Source organism: Trypanosoma grayi, assembly GCF_000691245.1.
Source record: "Trypanosoma grayi strain ANR4 Tgr_129_V1, whole genome shotgun sequence".
Taxonomy (NCBI): Eukaryota; Euglenozoa; class Kinetoplastea; order Trypanosomatida; family Trypanosomatidae; genus Trypanosoma; species Trypanosoma grayi.
This window is the reverse complement of record NW_008825748.1, coordinates 10,900-29,802: the sequence shown is the minus strand read 5'-3', so window position 1 is coordinate 29,802 and position 18,903 is coordinate 10,900. Positions and strand designations below refer to the sequence as shown.

Here is an 18,903-nt window from a genome sequence, read left to right as displayed (position 1 = left end):
CCTCTTCCTGCCGTGCCCACTCCACCGCGCGCACCTGTTCGCGAACGATGGTGGGAAATCCGCGGTCGGTGCTGCGCGACACGAGCGCCGCCGCGTCGGCTGTTGCGCTCGGCGGTCGCTGCTTCGCGAGCGCCCTGTTACGCTGCAGTTTTTGCTCAATCTTATTCATGACAGCATGAGGCACCTGCGTTTCGCTGAGGTTCACCTCCACAACGTTTTGGTTCTGCTGCAGCATGGACAAAATCGCCAGGCCCGCGGCGAGCGAGATGGTGTTGCACGAGAGGTCTATGCGCGCGAGGCGTGGGTGCTTCACCAACGTCCGGCAGAAGAACACAACCGAGTCATTGTTGAGCCCACTGCTTGGGACGTAGAGCTCCCGCAGGTTCTCGTTCTTCGCGAGGAGACTCGTCATGGCCTGAAGGCCCACGGCGCCAAGGTAGTTGCGGGTGAAGTCCACGACGGAGCCGTGGCGAACAGTGTCGGCCCGCAACGCCAGCGCGGTGTTTACCTTGGCCTTGAGTGCGGCGTAGTTGGAGACGATTTCATCGTACGCCTCGCGGTCCTTCACGCCGAGCGGCAGTGTCTCCGTCGACTGCGGGCGGAACTTTGAGGGAAGCAGCACCGGGCTCTGGACGCCAGCCATCGCTCCCCGTTTCGGCGCTGTAGACGAACGAACCTACCTGGATGAGTGCAGCGGCAAGAACAAGGGAGAAGGGACAAGAAGAAGAAAGAAAACCAACCATATGGTGAGAGTGCGAGGGAGAGAGAGAAAGGGTTCATTGCCATGGTGCTTTTGTTTGCTGTTACTGCCGCTATCGCCCCGCATAGCCTGCGCTGCTGTACGCGTTTCGTCTCATTCACCGTTTCCTTTTTTCTTTGTTTCCCCCCCCCGTTCTCTTCGCGTTGCTGAGAAATTCCTCTCCTCTCACTTAATCATTCGCGGTGGCCAGCAGTTCGTCATCTGTCATGACGGGCGGCAAATTCCTGTCGCTCTTCGGAGCGCCGTCGTTCTTCTCCCTCGCCACCTCGTCGGCCTCATCTGCGTCACCGACGCCATCATCCTCATCGTCGTCGTCGGCGGCGGCGGCGTCCTCTTCCTCGTCTTCCTCCTCCATCTCCTCATCGTCGAGCGCCGCGGCGAAGACACCGTTCGGGCAGTCCGTCTTGCCAATGAGTCGAGCCACCCATGACTTCTCGGGGGCGATGAGACCAACGAAGTTCGTGAAGTCGGCGGTGGCGACGTCGAGCAGCTCCTCGCGCCGCACCGGCCCGGTGCCACACAGCGAGCAGCCGTCGCGCAGGAACTGCTGCTCCGTCAGCACAAGGCGGCAGCGGCGGCACGCGAGATACGCGCGGTCGCCAATGGGCAGCTGCGGCGGCGGCTCCTCGGCCATTTCTCGCTGCAGCAGCAGCACACACACACACACACACACACAGAGGGGTAAAGAAAGAGAGGGAGAGAGAGAGAGAGAGAGATAAGGTGGGGCAGTGCGCAGAGCAGCTGGTTGCATAGGGACAACGAGCAGGGCGGGAGGCAAGAGACACGAGATGAGGATCAACTGAAACAATGCATGCGGTCAACTTTGTTCTTTCTTCTCTACCTGTTCCTTTCACTCACTCACTCAGACTCCCATCTCCCACCTATATGCGGACGCAAAATTTCGCCCTCAATTGTGGGGATAACGACGCCAAGCAGAACCCCCAAGGAAGCAACAAGACACACAAGCACACACGCGAGACGGACACACCGGCACGCTCTTCCGCGCACTCCTCTGCCGGCGGCGGCGGCGGCGTGGGGCCACGCTTCCGTCTGGTGTGTGGCTGCCAGGGAAGAAAGACATAATGGAGGGGGTAACAACAACAACAACAACAAGATGAAGAAAAACAAAACAAAACGAAAAAAGAAAAGGACAAGAGCCCAGAGGCGTGCCAGCTGTCTACGTCTGTGGACTGCACCAAAGTAATGGAAAGCAGAAGAGCAGACGAATGAAGCACGAGAAAAAGAAATGCACAAAAACAAAATGATACGACACGATCTTCTTCTGCAGGCGAAAAAAAAAAAAGGCGCAAACGAAAAAACTCACGGAGAAGAAACAAAGTGAAGGAGCGACTAACACACAAAAACAAAAACAAAAAAACAAAACAAAACAAACAAGCATATAAGTAGGAACAAGAAACAAAGAAGAGAGGAGTTTTGCTTTCAAGCCCACTGCGCTTTCATTTTTGTATCTCCTCCCCCCCCCTCCTCCTCCTTCCCCTCCTCTCTTTTTCTTCTAAAACCACTGGATCACTATTTTCGTTTTTTTTTTTTTNTTTTTTTTTTTTTCCAATATTTCTTGCTCTGTCCTCATGCCGTAGCATACGATGAGGGCATTGGGCCCGACAAAAACTTTAAACGGCTGGCGCCCATGTTTCAACTGGGCCCTTCCGTCTGTCGTCTGTGCCCCCCCCTCCCAAACTGAACATGGGCCTTGTGTCCCTTTACCGCTCGCCCTCGCTTGCTGAATTCTTCTTGAGCCTAAGGTGCGGGAGGACGGTCTCCACGTTGGCGCGGAGACCGCGCCTCTTGTCATCATCACCGCGCGGCCACCGTCTCATGCGATGTTTGCTCCTTCTATGCGCAGCGGAAACCATCGGGTGTGAGACCCGGGTGAACAGAGCCACACCATCGGCGTCACCGCTGTTGTTGCTGTTGCTGTTACTGTCGCTGCTGCTGAGATCACTGATGGTGCTGCCATCAGATGCCTTGCTGGGTGCTTTTGCCGTTACGGTGATTCCGTCAGGAGCGCCAATAGCGTTCAAGACCCGGCCGTCCAAATTGACATCAGCACAGGGCGAGTTATTCGCACCACCACCACCACCACCGCCGCCGCCGTCGATGCCGTCATCGCCTTTGTTGACGTTAAGACTATCACTGTTGTCTTCGTCGTCACTGAGACACAAGGGTGGACTATCCGGATCACGAGCGGCGATGTCCAGCTGATTTTCCTTTACGAAGGCCGCGTGTGAGGACCCGATTGGCGGCAGCGGCGTCGGTGGCTGCTCGAGTCGGGACAACGGTGGTACCAGGGTAAAGGGGGACGCCTGCTCCACCATAGTGCGCATTCGCTTTGGAAACGATGTCGCGCCATCCTCGTGGCAACTGCCGCTCTTGGAGGTGTTAACGTTAAGACCCTCAACGCCCTCAAGCTCGTCAACATAACGTAACCGGGAGGCGTAGAACCCACTACTACACGAGCTGGCTGTGCAAATACTTGCATTGGGCGAGAACAACTCATCGTGGCCGAGTCGCATATTCACTTCCGCCAGCATGGTCTCACTGAACCGGCCAGCAAACATCGCTGGCATGATAGAGCGGTGCTTAAAAAAAAGGTAATCACGTATATCACGTGAGTTGCTGCTTCCAAACTCTGTAGGAAACATTTGTGGTTGAAACCTGTCAAAAAGTTCAAGAATGGCCAACACAGAGGAATGAAACATGGTATTCTTCCTTGTTCCACCCAAACTGTTCCACGCTCTGAAGATGTAGCCAAATGTGTCCCTCTCTACGGTGAGTGTGCGACATATCATTGTCACTAACGTCTTGGAGAGTGAAGACGAGACGTACATGGTACCGAAAGGGGTATCGGCGCCAAAGCCGTTGGCTCCTTCGAAGCGCCGCGGCGAGGCGGAGGGAGGTGGCACGATTTGCGTGAGCACTGTCTTGAGTAGACGCATATTGCCCACCAGCACATCGTTACAAACCAACTTGCTGTTACGACTCGCAGCGTCGGAGCACACTTCGATGAATTGCAGGACTCTGGACTTGCTGTGAAAGATCGCCCTGAGAATCAGCTCCACATTTTCAAAACTTCCTTGAGCTATGGTGAAGTCCAGCACGCGAATAAGTGGGGACGAAATGCCTGGCGGCAATCCGCCCAGCGGTGCGGTCGCCACATGCATGAGAGCATTCGACGCAGTTCTGTTCATCTGTAGTGTGTTGGGCGGGGCGGGCGGCACCGGGACAATGACGCCGCGCACTCCCTGCGTCAGGTACTTCTGTATGAAGAGAGTGTGGAATCTGTTGCGCTTGTCGAGTATGTCCGGGTCCATCACCACCCGGGCTGCTGCCACCGGGCCATCCTCGCGCAGCCCCAGCACGTGAAATGCGAGATAGGGATTGTAGCAGCTCATCGGATCACGCAAAGATTTCTTACTCAACGCCCCGCCACATCCAACAACAAGCTGCCGAAATAAAAAAGTCATGAGACCGTTGTACTTGGGTGGATCATTCAGAATAGGAACTCGAATGTACTTGTTCATAAGACTCTCGTCCTGTTTATCGCACAACTGTACAATGATGACATCTAGAAGAGCAACTAATTCTTGTTCCACTGACGAGGAGTAAAAATTGGCACTGTTGTACACAGCCGAGGGGTGGGAGAATCGTCTCGTCGCCAACTGCTCCTCATCCTCTACGCATTCGCCGCTACTCACACCATTGCTCTTTCCTGGGGAAGGGGCAAAGAGGGCGGTGCTTCCAAGCGGCATGCCATAGCGCTCGGCCACCAGTGACAACGCCTCCAGAAGACCAGTATGGAATACCTTCGCACTTAATACCAAGAGGTCCTCCCGCTCCAAAATAGAGAGCGCAAGGTTGAAGAGACTGCGCAAGAATCGAAGATGCGAGATAACCTGCTGCTCTGCCCGAATTGTTTGCTCCATGGCAACTGTGGAGGAAGTGGAACCACTCCGTGGTTGTTCATCTGACGCCAGGGAGGATCCACTCGCAGTGCTACCTATTGGTGAGACACGATGTCGGACGGCTGCTGGCGGCAGCGATGGTGGCACAACGAGGAGGGCCTCCTTAGCCTGCATTAGCACCTCATCCTTCTCCAATAGCAAGCTGATGGCCTCGTTCTGTAGTCGGTGGCACACGCGACTGACTTTTTGCGAGATCTCTTCCGAGGTGCTAATTGGCAACACATCTGTTTGCAAGTGGTGTAGACGAAGGGCTTTGCCAATGATGGTGGTGAATGCTTCTGAAACATCCAGCTTTCTCAGACCTTGCGGAATTTGCCATGGATCAGGCACTTCCACGTTCAGTCCCTTGGCTAGCATCGTGTACGCCTCTTCCGAAACCAGAATCTCTAAAAGATCGTCATTGCATATATCTAATAGTACCAGTATTGTGTTGGGGTCATGGTAGAGATCCGGATTTAATGCGTGTCCATATTCCATAATAGACAAGGAGAGAGCATGCCGTTCTACGAAGCCAAGCGGAGGATCGTACTCATTGTGAATGTAGTAAGAGTACGGGAAAAGAATATTCCCCCTTTCCAGGTACCGCCGCTTTAAGGCATCCGTTGTAGCATTAGCAGCTTCTTTGCTCTCGATAGGTCTGCACAGCTTAAGTAAGTCAAATCCAAATCTTGGATAGGGCTTATTCTGAAGCGCCACTAGCGCACTCCAGGTGGCGGCGTAGCTTTCCTCCGAAGAGAACATCAGACAAAACGATAACTGCTGTTCCAGGCTATTCCACACGAGGCATCCACCCTCTCCAACGAATGGGGTGTCCTCGGTGACAAGGTCCTCCATGATGATTTCCCCATGCTCGTTTAGACTCACGATTGTCGGTTCCACGACAACAGGCTCCATGCCAGAGGATCCACTGTGCACCACCTCATCACTTTCCTCCTCACCGAATCGTTCAATATATTCCTCTGTCGCGCCATTTCGACAGTTGCCGATCTTGTTTTTGCTCATGCCGTCACTGAGGCACCTGCGCAGGAGGGCTGACGGCGGAAGCGACACGACAACAATGAGAAGACCGCACACCTCTACGTATCCCTCGCCTTGTTCTACCCACTCATTCTCTGCCCCCAGAGGCTGTGAAAGAACTCGCGCCCGGAGCGGCACCAGCGATGTTGTGTGAGATGTTAATGTTGACTGTGCGTTGAATGATGATGTCATTGTAAAGGGCCACCTTGAGGGGCTGGTGCTCCGTGCCTTGGTACCGACTGCCTCGCGACTCCGTCCATCCCGCTTACTCGCACCTCGGCGCCGGTCCGTTGACATTCCCCTCCGCTCTTATTCGCCTTCAGCCCCACTTGTGTGTGGCAGCCCCGCCTTCTGCTGCTACAATGAGAATGTGGTGCACCCTCCACGGAACAAGTGTGTCTGCAGCACGGCAGCGCTACTCACTAGTTTTGAAGGAAGAACTAAAACAACAAGACCACAGAGGAATCCACTTTAGAGAGGAGCTTGCCGCAGCGTAGACGACTCTACAGACAGTGTACTACAACACATACAAAAAGGATAGCCACAAAACACATCCATGCAGAGAAAGAGAAAGAGATAAACACACACACATATACAACCATGCGTGCCACTTTTTCCTCTTTCGCTCTCAGTAGCCGATGCAGGCGAAAAGCGGCTCAAAAGTAGTGATCTCCCTTAAAGCGACTGCCGCGACATACGGGCAGCCAAGGGAGTCCATCGTCAGCACGAGACCCACATTGCACGTGCCAAGCAGCGACTGACGGCTTTGTGTGCCATTTTCCACCTTTACTCCGATTCCCTCAACGTTCTCGTTTTCATCATCTTGTAGAACAAGACAGGGACAGAACATGAGCTCATTCGTCACCACCAGCGAGAGACTCTCGAGACGCCGCAGGAGATCTGAAAGAGTCGCCAGTTCATCATCATTCATCTCGTCGCTGGAACCCAAAGTGGCGCTGCACGGTGCGTGGCGAAGCCGCGACGGTACAAAGTATTTCATCGGTATCTCCAGCACGGAACTGTCGGGTCGTCGCCGCCGGTCACCAATGGGCCTAATCACCCCGCCCACAGACGCCACCACCTCGCCAATGTGGTACGACTTACCGGCAAACACCCGACGGGGAACGCCCTTCAACAAGGACTGCAGTGCAAGAAGGGCTGCGGTGTTCTCACCGTCGTCTTCACCGCTGTGCCGGTTATCGCTCTGAGCAGATGTCTTGCTGATGCAGAAAAGATAGTCCGTGGTGCTAGAATCCTCTGTCTTTCCTCCACTCACAACTTCCTTACCTTCCACTTTAGCTCCGTCGATATCGCGTTGTTGCTGGGTTTCGCTGGGCTGCGGCTCCTCCTTCTGCCACAACTCTTCCTTCTTGCGCCGGACTCGCGGCTTCCGACCCCTCCGCTTCGGTTGCTCCTCTACTCTTGCCTCGTCCTCCGCCTCGTCCCTCTCACGCTTTCCCTCGCCTGACTGCCTATTGTCATCCTCATTAACAGTGGTGACACAGTAGAGAAATATATTTTCGTGCATCTCGAATTTTGAATGCTTCCCAATTGTAGAAGAGGGGATAGCAGGGTCCCAAACTTGCCAAGAGAGAAAGGGGACATTAAGCGGCCAGTTGACCAACTCAGAGGCAAACGAAACCACAGGTCCTTGTGTACCGCTTCCGTTGGTGTTGTTGTTGTTGTGGTTGTTGTTGGTAACAGAGGAGCTACCATCCGAGGTGGAGGCGGTGGGCGACCCCGGGGCACTTCTGTCATCCATGGCTGTCTGCTGCTCCGTCATTCTCGGCGGCGAGAACGGCACACACTGTTCGTTCCGCATCACCGACCCCTGCAGGTCGTCACACCCTAGCGGGGAGGTGCAGCAAACTGCCACCAGACGGGCGCGTTGCAACCGAGGCGTCTGACAGGCAAAACAGTGGTCAATGCGGACCGGTGTGGGGCTACCAATGCTCCATGCCCCGCATTGTGGGCACTCCCACAGCAACTCCATCGCAGCGCCTTCGTCACCTGCTGGGCTTTTATCACCGGACGCCCCACAAAGCGTCCGCGCCTCATCTTCTTGGCCTTTCAAGTCAAGGCCACTGTTTTCTATGGAACGGACAACACACCCATTCATTTTAACTAAATCCCGTTCGGGGCGACTGTTTTGTTCGCACCGCCTTTCCTGCGCGAGTTGTGGAAAAGGGACAATGCCACCGACCCGATGGCGCGTGAGTAGCTCGCCCCTCAACCCCACCCACGGACTAGGCGAGAGACTATGCGCCTTACCATATGACATGAGTATCTCTTCCCCCTTGTTGATGATGCGCCGTGAGACCAGAGCGGTGTACGCCTCACCGCGAGGTGTGAAGCGACTTTCCGCGCTCAGATTCGCCGAAAGCCCTTCAACACCACGGGGATCATTCGCAAAGCGGCCGTAGTTGCCGACGAACTCCGCGTCCAACGCATAGTCATCCCCAAGGGAGCCGAAACCCATTGTGTATGTTCTAGAGCTGCAAGAGGTGCTGAAAATTTCAATGTAGCCGCTATACGGCGTCACGACAGTGTTGGACGGGATTGTTTTCTTTGCAAACAAACCGACCTGGCCGTATGCAGGGTGACGTGGGTCCGTCAAGACGCGAAGCTCAACGTATTGCTCTGGCAGATATGACGATGGCGAGAAGCACGGAAAAACTTCAGAATCCACAAGACGCCGCAGATGGGCAAACAGCTCCATGTAAATGATCATGCGGTCGTACTTGCTGATGGACGGGTCGAAGGCAAGAAAGTGCCGCGCGTTCTCCCCGGCGTGAAATTTAAGCGATCGCCGTGCTGGCGCACAGCGGAGAGGCTGCGCAGACTCCATCCGTGTGAGAGAGCAGCGCAACAAAGGGGGATGGCAGATGCCGTTTTTCTTGCGGGTATAGTTATATGTGTGTACGTGTCTATGCGTGTATGTATGCACCTCACAGCCTGCAGCTTCGCCCTTCTGACTTGTGATCACCAGCAGACGCAATACACAAAAAAGGGGAAAGAAAAACAAAAAAAAATTACAACTACACTCACAAAGATAGATTCCCAAATCACACATTTAAAGCATCGTACGCTTCTCTTTGCGACCCTAAGGAAAGGGCGGTACAACGTAACGATTAACCGAAAATACTTAATCAACTGATATTTTGCACGCGAATACCCATTCCTAAATCTCTCCTAAAAGCAGCAGTCACAATCAAAAGGGCAATTGGGTGTCGTGCCAGCTTTGGGATTCGAGGAGGTGATCTTCTGCAGCTCCTCTAGGGTGATGACACGATCCACACCTTCTCGTCGCAGCACATCTTCCGGAACTTCAGTAGTCGTCGACTTCTTCTTCTTGCACCCCTTTTGTCGCAGTGACGATAAGTCGAAGAAGGCCGCATCACTCAACTCGAGCGTCTTCTCTGGTGCATGGTACAGACCGTCACCAGTCGGTTTGTCGGAGTTCTTGCTTGTGCCGCTCTGCACCGTACCGCTATTCCCACTAATGTTCCCACTATTTTTGTTGTTGTTCTTGTTATTGCTGCTGTCATTGCCCCTTTGCTGTTTCTTCCTTGTGATGGCCCCAAATATGTCTGCAATGGCCGATTCCTCCCCAGAGTTCATGACTATTTTTCCGCCCCTTCGACCTGTTCCCGTTCCCGTGGCCACACAGTTTACTGCACTGCCATCATGCTGCTGCTTCTTTGCTTTCTTCTTCATCGCCAGCTCTACAAAAATTAAACATACGTTCATACCGTGTATGCATGTGTATGTGGAGGGAATACGGGAGTGACAAACAAACCGTGTGAAAGAAATTTACTCTCTTTCTTTCTTTCTCAAGACACCTCTGCGCAATCCCAGTGTTTCGCACTAACATGGGGAATGGTGGACATTCCTCGTTACAATATTCAGGTAAATCCATAATGACAAATGAGACAAAAATATCCTCATACTCCGAATTCACTACTATCCTTAAAATATTATCACATTTCTCTTCTTCGTCTGTCATCTTCGCATACCCGAATTGGTGGCAAAACGTCAACACAAATCACTTTCGTTGAGTATCCTTACCCACGACCAGTGACAAACTTAGTGAGCAAACTCCTCAGGTTCCTGCGAGAAGGCGGTGCCCGCCATTGTCCGCTCGATCTCCTCTACTGTACGTGGGACGACGGTCATGTTAATGGCGCCACGCTCGGTGATGAGGATATCGCTCTCAATACGCACCCCGCCAAAGTCCCACAGAGAGCGCAGCTTCGCCTCGTTCAGGTGCGTCTTGTACTCGGGGTTCTGGAATGCGTCGGTGAGGAGCACACGGTTGATGTAGCAGCCAGGCTCCACTGTCAGGAACAGCCCCTTCTCCAGTACGCGAGCCATGCGAAGCTTGCAGCAGTCGCTCTCCGCGGGACGTGAGGGGCATCCCTCAATGTAGCCGCCAACATCGTGGACGTCCATGCCGAGAAGGTGTCCAAGGCCGTGCGGCTGAAAGAGGCCCATGATACGTTTTTGCATGATGGTATCCACGTCGCCGATGAGGATCCCGGCCCGCACAAGATGCTCGCACATGACGCGCAGCGCCAATTTATGCATATCAACCCAGTTCACACCTGGTTTCAGGTTCTTCAGCACGGCGTTGTGGGCGTCCAGAACAGCGTTGTAGATGATCCGCTGGTCTTCCGTGAACTTGCCATTGACGGGGAAAGAACACGTAATATCGCTCGAGTAGCCCGCGTACTGACCACCCATGTCGAGAAGCGCCATGGATCCATTCTCAACAGGCGCGTCGTTATTCGGGTAGTGAAGAATGGCGCCGTGGTGACCGGTGCCACAGATACACGTGTATCCCACCTTGCGGCAGCCGCCATAATAGTACACGTAATGCAAAAAGGTAGACTCGAGGTGGTGCTGCGACATGCCAGGCTTGCAATGCTGCATGACGTGAATATGCGCATCACTCGAGACCTTGCAAACATAGCGCAGCAGCTCCACTTCAAGGTCTGTCTTGTAGCAGCGTTGGCTTGACAGCGTGTTGAAGAGCCAACTGGTGGAGACGCGCAACTTGGACCCCGCCGGCAGTTGTGCCGTCATCACCTCGAGACCGCTATCGGAGTTCACACCACTCATCACCTCGACTGTCTGCACGCCCTTGGATGTAAGAACAGTGTTGATCTCGTCGGTGTAGTACACCTCCTCGACTTCTGTGGCAGCCTTCACGCTCTCCGGCGTGGGCAGCTCACCCATCCATACCGCGTACGACTGCGGGTATCGGGGAATGAACAGAACGCCCTTGCCGTCTACGAGAACGGCGCCGAAACTGTCGGGGATATTGCAACCAAAGAGGTATGCGAAGTAGCTTTCCTGCCAGAAGAGGTAGTTGATATCCGTCGAGTTCACAGGCACCTCTGAGCCGCCCTGAAGAAAGGCGGCGTGCGAGGCGTCCATGCAAGAGCGCATCGACGCGCCGAGGCGTAACCGCTGCTCGCGGTACATCTCACGCTTGACCTTGAAAGGGTACGTCGAATTGTAGGAATGAGTGGCCATGGCGCTTCTTTTCCCTTTGTTCCGAATATTTAACCTTCTTGAGTGTTTTTCTTTTTCTAAACCTAAACTGGTTTGACCTCGGTATATATATATATGCGTGCCGATGCGATTCCGAGGCCGAACAGGCAAGATAGTTTTCAAAAAAAAAAATAACACACACACGCACGCGCACACACTTTGAAAAAAAAAACACGTTACAAGCAGAAACAAACCATACATACGTAGAATCCCTATTCAGGAAGTTCTGGTCTCCCCCTCTTCAGCTCTAGAGACACTCCTTCCAGGAAGCAACACAGAAAAAGAGCAGTATGGGTGCAGCAATATCCGAGCTGATTATTATTTGCTGTGTCCATTGTATCCTTGTTGCCGGCATCATAACACTTCCTTGCAGAGGCGACTATGTGTTTGGGCACGTATATATATATATATATATATGAGGCCGGCGTGTGTATGTCTGTGCATACCGAATTTGTGCGTACGTGTCTACCGTTCTGTTTCGCTGACGTAAACAATTCCGTACTCCTTCATGCGAGGCTCTACATCCAGAGCAGTTAACGTCAAGCTGAATCCATCGCACCACTGCCGGAGCACAACCTCAATCTCCCTTTTCACAGTGGGGCAGATAGCATCTCTGCCGATGGTGATGAGGATACTGTCACCATTGTACAGAAACGCTACATGCTTCACTAAATGGATAATCCTATCACGGAGCAGGTCGGTGGACACCGCGGCGTGGGGCGGGCGATGCACCAAATAGATAAGTGGCTGCGGGGGCTGCACAAGACAGTCCGCTTCATCATTCTCGAATTGTATACTGAACACGCAGCCGTATAGGGGAGTGATGCCGCGCAGCCGACGATAGTCCGCGCCCACCTGTGCAAGTTCGCTCTGCACATAAGCAAAGAGGGCCCCGGTCATAAACGCATCGTATGCGGCATCATGTTCCCTACCAGCAACCTCCGAGACTTCATACTCCTTACCGCAGTGTATATTCACGGCATTATTTTGCCGCTGAAGTAGGATGTAGGTTTTCTTTAGTGGGCCTTTCATGTTTGGTATGTGTTGCAGCGACTGGGCGCAAGTTAAGGTTCGTGTGTCGTAAAACACGGGGAAAATTTCCCTAATAAGCCGCTTGAATGTCTTAAGCGTCTTTGGCGGGTCACAGTGCATGGCGCAACAGAGAAATGCCAGATCTGAAAGCCCATTATGTATCACTAGCGGCTTTTTCTCGTGTCGTGTTGCTGTCACCAAAGCCTCTAAAACACGAGTGCCGAAGTATCGCGGATTGCTGTTAAAGTTCAGGCTCTCCAGGGAGACTGTCAGCGGCACCTTTGTTAGCATCCTTCGCGCGTGGCGTACCCCAATGCCCTGCAGCAGATTTGCCAACTCGGCGTGGTGGGGCTGCACTATAAATGGGAGTCTTGATTCGATCGAGTCCCCCACCTCCGCAAACTGCGCGAAACGCGCAATGCGGTCGTAGGCGCTTATAAGGTGCAACTTTAACTCCGGCACGGTGAGTGCATCGACCCACTTCTTAAGGGCGTTCAGCCCCGCGCCAAGGTCCTCCGACGGTGACGGTAACACATTCCCTTCGGCCCGCGCCGCCTCGCGCCGCGCCTTGGCGTAGTTTTCGAACGGCTCGAAGTGGAGGCCCTCCGCCACCCACCGACTGAAGTCCATATTATTCTTCTGCAGGAACATAATCGTCTCCGCCGACAGCGTCACCGTGCGGTCCTCCCCGTCTTCGCCCGAGGCGGGGAACAGGTAGCAGGAATAGCCGCGCACGAAAAGGTGCCGCTTGCACGACTTAATGTCCGTGCTCCATCGCTTCGCAATAGCTATCGCGGCGTCAACCTCATCCAATGCGTGGTACGCCCGCAGTTGATCGTAAATCAACATCTCGCCGCCCCTCACACATGCGCTCTCTACTTCCTGTCGCACTGCTGTCATCCTGGCGAGATCCTCAGGCTCCACAGCACCCTTGGCCGCCAGGGACTCCAGCAGGGACTTCAGGGGCTGTGCTGCGGCCTCGGACGCACGAAAAGCTCTTGCCTCTTGGGCCATGATGGTACGGTAGGACGGTGATGCTTTGCCGTGCTCAGTCGCAAGCGTTCTTGTGTCGTCCCCCACATTTCCATCTCCGCTGAAGATGCTAAACCCGATCTGCATTGGACAGAACAGGCGTGCTGCAGCCATCTTCTCCTCGAATGCCTTTTCAGGTGAACGCAGGAAGTCAACCTGGGATGCATGATCAATGCCACTGAATTCGAGATCAATAGCGATATAGCTCGCTTCGCAGAGGTCACGCACGAACTCGGGAAAGAGTCCCGCAAAGTTTTGATTTGTGATGGATTTCATACTCTCAAATGCTCTACGGATATATATATATATATATATATATATATATCGGAGTGCTCGTGGGCGTGTAGTAAGAGGGAAAAAAAAGGCACCAATAAAAGAAAATAGAGAAGGAAACCAGGCTTCTCGTGATACAGAAAAAGGCCGTCAGCCAACGGTAGAAAGAGTCTGCAAAATCCCTTCACTCACCAGCTTCCCAGACACAAGCAGGGGGAGTGAGAACCGTCAAAACGACACACACACACACACATACATACAGTGCAAACAGAGGAATGAGTACACCGTTGTACATCACAAGCGCAATACTTCGTGTGTTAAAAACACGCGACTGGGTGACAACGAAGAGGATGTGAGGCGCCCTTCGCCACCGTCAATCTGCAAGAATTCCACCATGACATGCCATGGTGCCACATCCTCGCCATGAAGGCTGCGCCCCAAGTTAAGCACACTGAAGTGACTCTTCACCACCGCCTGCAATTGGCAGGGTCTCACGTTTACTGTCATTTTCTCCTTCCCACTGCTGCTCTTGCTCGGTAGCCTCACTGGGCTATAGAAACAGTTTCACAGGTGATTCCAGCGGGCCCACCACACCAAGCCGCATACGATATCCTTGCATCGGCATCTCCAGCACAACCACTGATACGTGACCACAACAAGGGCGGGGTCTGCGGTGCCGTACTGTCACCCACGGAACGCTGTGGCGTGCCTCTGCTGCTGTACGATGCGGGAAGCGACGTCGTCACCGGCCGGAACTTCGACACAGACGACGGATGCCACGCTTCACTCCAGTTCTCCTCGGCGCTGTGACCTGCGCCATGCGTTCGGCCTACTTATGGTGCAACACGCCTTTCGCGGCAGTGCCTGCGACGCTCGGCGTCTCGTGCGACATCAGGCCGGAACTGCCCGCAGCAAACACAATTACACATGCCATGCTGTTCGCTTCGCTTTGTTTCTGCTGCTTGATGGAAGCAGAAAACAAATGCCAGCAGCCAAGGGGATTGGTGGGGGGTGGGGGGAGTGAAACAAAAGAACGCACACATTGCCCGCGTGTGCGACGGCGTGGCAACGGTGCAATCACCGTTCTGTACCACCGTCTTTCTGTCTCCCTCTCTCTTCCGCATTATACAGAGCTGTACACAACAGCAATGCCAACCAGACCGCGAGCAAACACACATACGACACGGCGAAGTATGGCTTTGTCCTCACATCACAAAACAGCAGGCTTTCTGATGGTGCTTTGCCTTCTTGAGATTCTCCACCGCCACCTCGATGTTGCGGTTGCCCCTGTTGACATGCTCCTGCACCGTGAAGAGGCACTCGTGCTGCTCATACACGAGGTAGTGCAGCTCCCCAAAGAGCTTGAGGATCTCCTGCATCTCGCGCTCGAGTTCAAGCACAGCATCCCGTGTGCGCATCACCCGCTCCAGCTCGTCGCGAGCTAGGAAGAACAGTTGATCCTCGTTGCCCGTCGCGAGTAGCTTCTGCGCCATCCCCCGGGCATGGGCATCACCGATACCAGACGCAAGTGAGTTGTCGCAGTTATCGCCACCAGCGCCCGCTGTTGCAAAGCGCACTTTGACGCGCCGCGTAGTGACCTCAATGAGACGTTCCTCATGCACCCGCTGCGCCACCCAGGCGCTGTGCAGGTGCAGCATCAGCTGGCGCTCCATGAAGGCAACGATGTTGCGCCGCACCTGCAGCTCTGCCGTATTGAGGCGGCAACCGCTGCCGATGCTGATGTCGCGCTCCATCTGTTGCGTTGTATTGTCGTATACTGCTATCATCTCGCGACATGCGTGGCAGGAGGCGCCAACTTTCTCCACTGCGTTGTACACGCACTGCCGTGTCTCCGCGCGGCTCTCCACCAGCTGCGCGACGTGCAGCACGCCAAGCCCTTCCACCATCTGCTGAATACCAGAAAGGGCATCGAAAATGGGCTTCGTTTCGTTATCTATGGGCAGGAAGCAGCTGCTGCTGCTGCTGCTCACATTATTGGCTTTTATGACAGTAGTACTAGTAGTAACAGGGGCTGTTTGACTGTTAATGTACGCACGACATGGAACAAAGGAAAGGAACTCGGCCATGCGGTCGCGGGCCATTTCGCGGCCGCCTCTCCGAGCGCGATGCGCCGCCTCCTTCGCCAGTGTGCAGAGAGAAATAAACCAATAAGAAAAGAAAGAGGAGAGTGCTTCGCAAGCATATCCACAAACAACAAGGATATTCGTATATTTCCTTTCCACTCAGTGCCATTCCCTCTTTCTTCACTTTCTTCTGTTCACTCTCTCTCTTCCTTTATCGGCATGTGCTTAAAAAAAAGTCCGGCGCACGTCTTCCTGCACCAGTCCCCCTCTTCATTTTATTTCATTTAGTCGATCTCATCACCTTCTCTTCTTGATTACCCCCCTTTGAGCCACTTACTGAATGCCGTAAACGTGGAAAAGGCGTGTCCGGAGCTGCTCACTGTAGCGTGACAGCTGCTGCTGCCACTGTGGAGTGTTGTGTGCCTTCGCCGCCATCAGCAGCTCCCCCATCGCCCGTTTTACATCGTGTGAGGCTGTCGCAACGGAGAGGGCGAGATCAAAGAAGAGGTGAAGAAATTGTACGACCAGAGGCAGCTGCTGGCGCGCGGCGATCAGAAACCCACTCACCGCCTGCTCCTTGTGCGACTCCTCCCTCACATTTCGCATATACGCACAGAAGGCCTCGGCGAAGAGACCAAGGTGGCACCCTGGCTGGCTCTCCACACCCGGCGCCGCGTAAAGCATGAGGCCGAGGCAAAGGCATGTGTTCTCTGCCATATTGCGCATTTCCGCCGTGTGGGCGGTGGCGCCAAGGATGCGGGCAAGTGCAGCAAACAGTTGTGGTAGTCCATTGGCCGCGTCTAAAGTTGGCAGATTGTTCATGTCCATCTGGTTTTCCATCAGGTTGCACAGAAACCACGCCACGTTGCTGACGACACCGTACGTGTTTTCGTCAAGCACCGCCAGATTCTGCAGCGATGCCTTCACCACCTCCATCAGTACTTCTTGCACGGCGGCCGGGCAGCTCCTCGCGAGATCACTGAGGAGGGAGAAGCCGCCCTGACGTATTTCTGGATCTTCATCGTGCACCATCTCCAGCACCGTCACCACGAACCGCGGGTTGCACTGCAACACCAGCGGTTCTAGACCAGTGCCGAGTGCGTCGAAGAGCCCGGACAACAGGTCGGTGGCTGTCACGAGGAACTCGTACTCGGGCGGGTCTTGATTCATGCGCCGTGCCTCTGCGCGTGCCTGCACGTGTAGCACGAGCAGGCCGTAGGAGCGCTCGAAGATGTCCTTCGCCAGCGCCGGCTGCACCGCGGGGCCGAGCGCCCTGCAGACGCCGGACATACACTTGAAGAAGGAGAAGAGTAGCGGGCTATCGTTAGGTGTGCTGCCCCATATTTCGCCCAGTGGCACCATGAGTGCTTCCACGGCGTCTGGGCTGGCGCGCAGCTGCTCCCCCAGCACCTCACACACCGTCTCCAGCGTTTCGAATAGCAACACGCGGTTCTTGAGTTGATACCCGCGCAAGCACTTCACAACACAGTCCACGATTGCTGGAACATCATTGCTTAGCTGCCCCTCGCTGCATAGTTCAACCGTTTTCTGAAGTGCCGCAGTGGCTGCTTCCTGTAGGAGCTTGGAGGGACTTTGCATTTTTTGGAGAACGCACCTCAAAAAGCTTTGCAATTTCTCGGGTACATACACAACATACTTACCAATCTGCGTCATGGTCCAGAGCGAAATGGTTCCCACAAGGAAGTGTACAGAAGAGTCCTCCAGTAACTGGAGAAGCCGTGTGCTGATATCGGGGAGGTAAGGTGACATGGAGTCAAAGCAGCCGTCCATGATGGCTCCCAACGCCAAGATAGCAGCTTCCAATTCCTTCCATGGCTTGCTGGGTTGCATCATGCCGTCAATGACACCTAAAACAGTAAATATGATCTTTTCACCATAATGCTCGGCAATGGAGTCAAGCGTCAGCGCTGACACACGGCGAAGATTCCATTCCTCAACCTCCCCATCATCATCGTCATCATCGGCATCGTCGTCGTCCACACCCGCGTTATTTACGCGCGCCTGATAATGCCGTGGCCTGATGTCGTCCAACTTATCGGGGACATTCCAGTCCTCCGCGCTTGCCTGCAGCATGCCGATCTCCATATCGGAGTACACCATTGAGCGGATCAACACGGGAATCACCTTCTCTAGCGTTGGCTCCACAAGGACAGCAAATCTTGGGAAGCACAGCACACCACGCCAAAACTCAGTTGCCTCAATGCGCAGCTCTTCATCTATCCCACCCTCCGATATTGTGGCCATGATCATGAGGCTCGTTATTCGGTGAAACAGCTCATCAGAGATAAGGTCATGGTAACCAAGCGACAGGACGATGCACTTCACACACTTTGTTGACAATTGGTTGGAAGATGGATTTTGCAGGTTTATGAAGCAAGCGTCAATAACGTTCAGAACATGAGGCCCCATGCTGCTGTACGAGAAGCTGCTGTAGTCGATACCTGCCTGTTCCAACACCACAGCGGTGGCGTCGAATGCCTTGAGCTGCACTTCCATGCCCTCTTGCCCCGCCGGGGGAGCTCTGAGGTACGGCAGAATAGCATTCACCACTGCCCCGGTCAGTTGCCGCATGTCTAGTAGTTGCACACAATCGTCCACGATCTGTGACAGTGCACGCATCGCGCCGTGAACGGCGTGAGGCTCACCTGTGCGAGTTGTAAGGATTTCTGTGAGCGACTTTACGACAGGTTCCACAGGCCAGTACGTCTCCCTCACAGCGGAGCTGATGATGGTACAGGCAACAGCCCGTATGCTGCACTCGGGATCCACAACCGCGCGGCTCATGACTGACACCTGCAGCGTCGTGTTCTGTACGCATGAAGGATGCGAGAGGTTATTCTTCAGTAGGTACCCCACAAGCTGCCGGCCCCTCGTCGGAAGGCTGGCGTTCGTCAGGAGCTCCGCGCAGCTTGAGAAAAAAACATCTGGATTGGCTTTTAGTTGCTGTAGCTGCGTTTCGCCGCGATGACGAACGTCCTGGTTTGGGTCGGCGGCCGCGGCGAGGGCGTCAAGGATAGCCTGGCCTACGTTGCTCATTATGCTGAACAGAGACAGGGAAGAGAATTAGTGATGCGGAAGCCGTGAAACAAACAGCAGCGACCCACACAGACACACAAAAGCCCACACACACACACACACACACACA

The 18,903-nt window shown here is 54.1% G+C and overlaps 9 protein-coding genes across 9 annotated transcripts; 1 reads left to right on the top strand and 8 right to left on the bottom strand.

Annotated features, from left to right (window-relative positions):
* Window positions 1–175: 175 nt before the first annotated feature.
* Window positions 176–610, top strand: DQ04_01291140 (hypothetical protein; the record flags this gene model as incomplete). The annotated part of the gene is made up of 1 exon (XM_009310524.1): window positions 176–610. One exon carries the CDS (start codon window positions 176–178, stop codon window positions 608–610), a length of 435 nt encoding a protein of 144 aa, XP_009308799.1.
* Window positions 611–929: 319 nt separating this feature from the next.
* DQ04_01291130 (hypothetical protein) lies at window positions 930–1,394 on the bottom strand (the record flags this gene model as incomplete). The annotated part of the gene is made up of 1 exon (XM_009310523.1): window positions 930–1,394. One exon carries the CDS (start codon window positions 1,392–1,394, stop codon window positions 930–932), a length of 465 nt encoding a protein of 154 aa, XP_009308798.1.
* Window positions 1,395–2,481: 1,087 nt separating this feature from the next.
* On the bottom strand, window positions 2,482–6,057 carry DQ04_01291120 (hypothetical protein; the record flags this gene model as incomplete). The annotated part of the gene is made up of 1 exon (XM_009310522.1): window positions 2,482–6,057. The coding sequence occupies one exon, from the start codon at window positions 6,055–6,057 to the stop codon at window positions 2,482–2,484; it is 3,576 nt and encodes a 1,191-aa protein (XP_009308797.1).
* A 331-nt stretch (window positions 6,058–6,388) lies between these two features.
* Window positions 6,389–8,608, bottom strand: DQ04_01291110 (hypothetical protein; the record flags this gene model as incomplete). The annotated part of the gene is made up of 1 exon (XM_009310521.1): window positions 6,389–8,608. One exon carries the CDS (start codon window positions 8,606–8,608, stop codon window positions 6,389–6,391), a length of 2,220 nt encoding a protein of 739 aa, XP_009308796.1.
* Window positions 8,609–8,952: 344 nt separating this feature from the next.
* On the bottom strand, window positions 8,953–9,381 carry DQ04_01291100 (hypothetical protein; the record flags this gene model as incomplete). Its single annotated transcript, XM_009310520.1, has 1 exon — window positions 8,953–9,381. One exon carries the CDS (start codon window positions 9,379–9,381, stop codon window positions 8,953–8,955), a length of 429 nt encoding a protein of 142 aa, XP_009308795.1.
* Window positions 9,382–9,846: 465 nt separating this feature from the next.
* Window positions 9,847–11,298, bottom strand: DQ04_01291090 (aminopeptidase P; the record flags this gene model as incomplete). Its single annotated transcript, XM_009310519.1, has 1 exon — window positions 9,847–11,298. One exon carries the CDS (start codon window positions 11,296–11,298, stop codon window positions 9,847–9,849), a length of 1,452 nt encoding a protein of 483 aa, XP_009308794.1.
* Window positions 11,299–11,781: 483 nt separating this feature from the next.
* Window positions 11,782–13,656, bottom strand: DQ04_01291080 (ribonuclease; the record flags this gene model as incomplete). Its single annotated transcript, XM_009310518.1, has 1 exon — window positions 11,782–13,656. The coding sequence occupies one exon, from the start codon at window positions 13,654–13,656 to the stop codon at window positions 11,782–11,784; it is 1,875 nt and encodes a 624-aa protein (XP_009308793.1).
* A 1,202-nt stretch (window positions 13,657–14,858) lies between these two features.
* DQ04_01291070 (hypothetical protein) lies at window positions 14,859–15,755 on the bottom strand (the record flags this gene model as incomplete). Its single annotated transcript, XM_009310517.1, has 1 exon — window positions 14,859–15,755. The coding sequence occupies one exon, from the start codon at window positions 15,753–15,755 to the stop codon at window positions 14,859–14,861; it is 897 nt and encodes a 298-aa protein (XP_009308792.1).
* Window positions 15,756–16,070: 315 nt separating this feature from the next.
* On the bottom strand, window positions 16,071–18,794 carry DQ04_01291060 (transportin 1; the record flags this gene model as incomplete). The annotated part of the gene is made up of 1 exon (XM_009310516.1): window positions 16,071–18,794. The coding sequence occupies one exon, from the start codon at window positions 18,792–18,794 to the stop codon at window positions 16,071–16,073; it is 2,724 nt and encodes a 907-aa protein (XP_009308791.1).
* Between the last annotated feature and the right edge of the window lie 109 nt (window positions 18,795–18,903).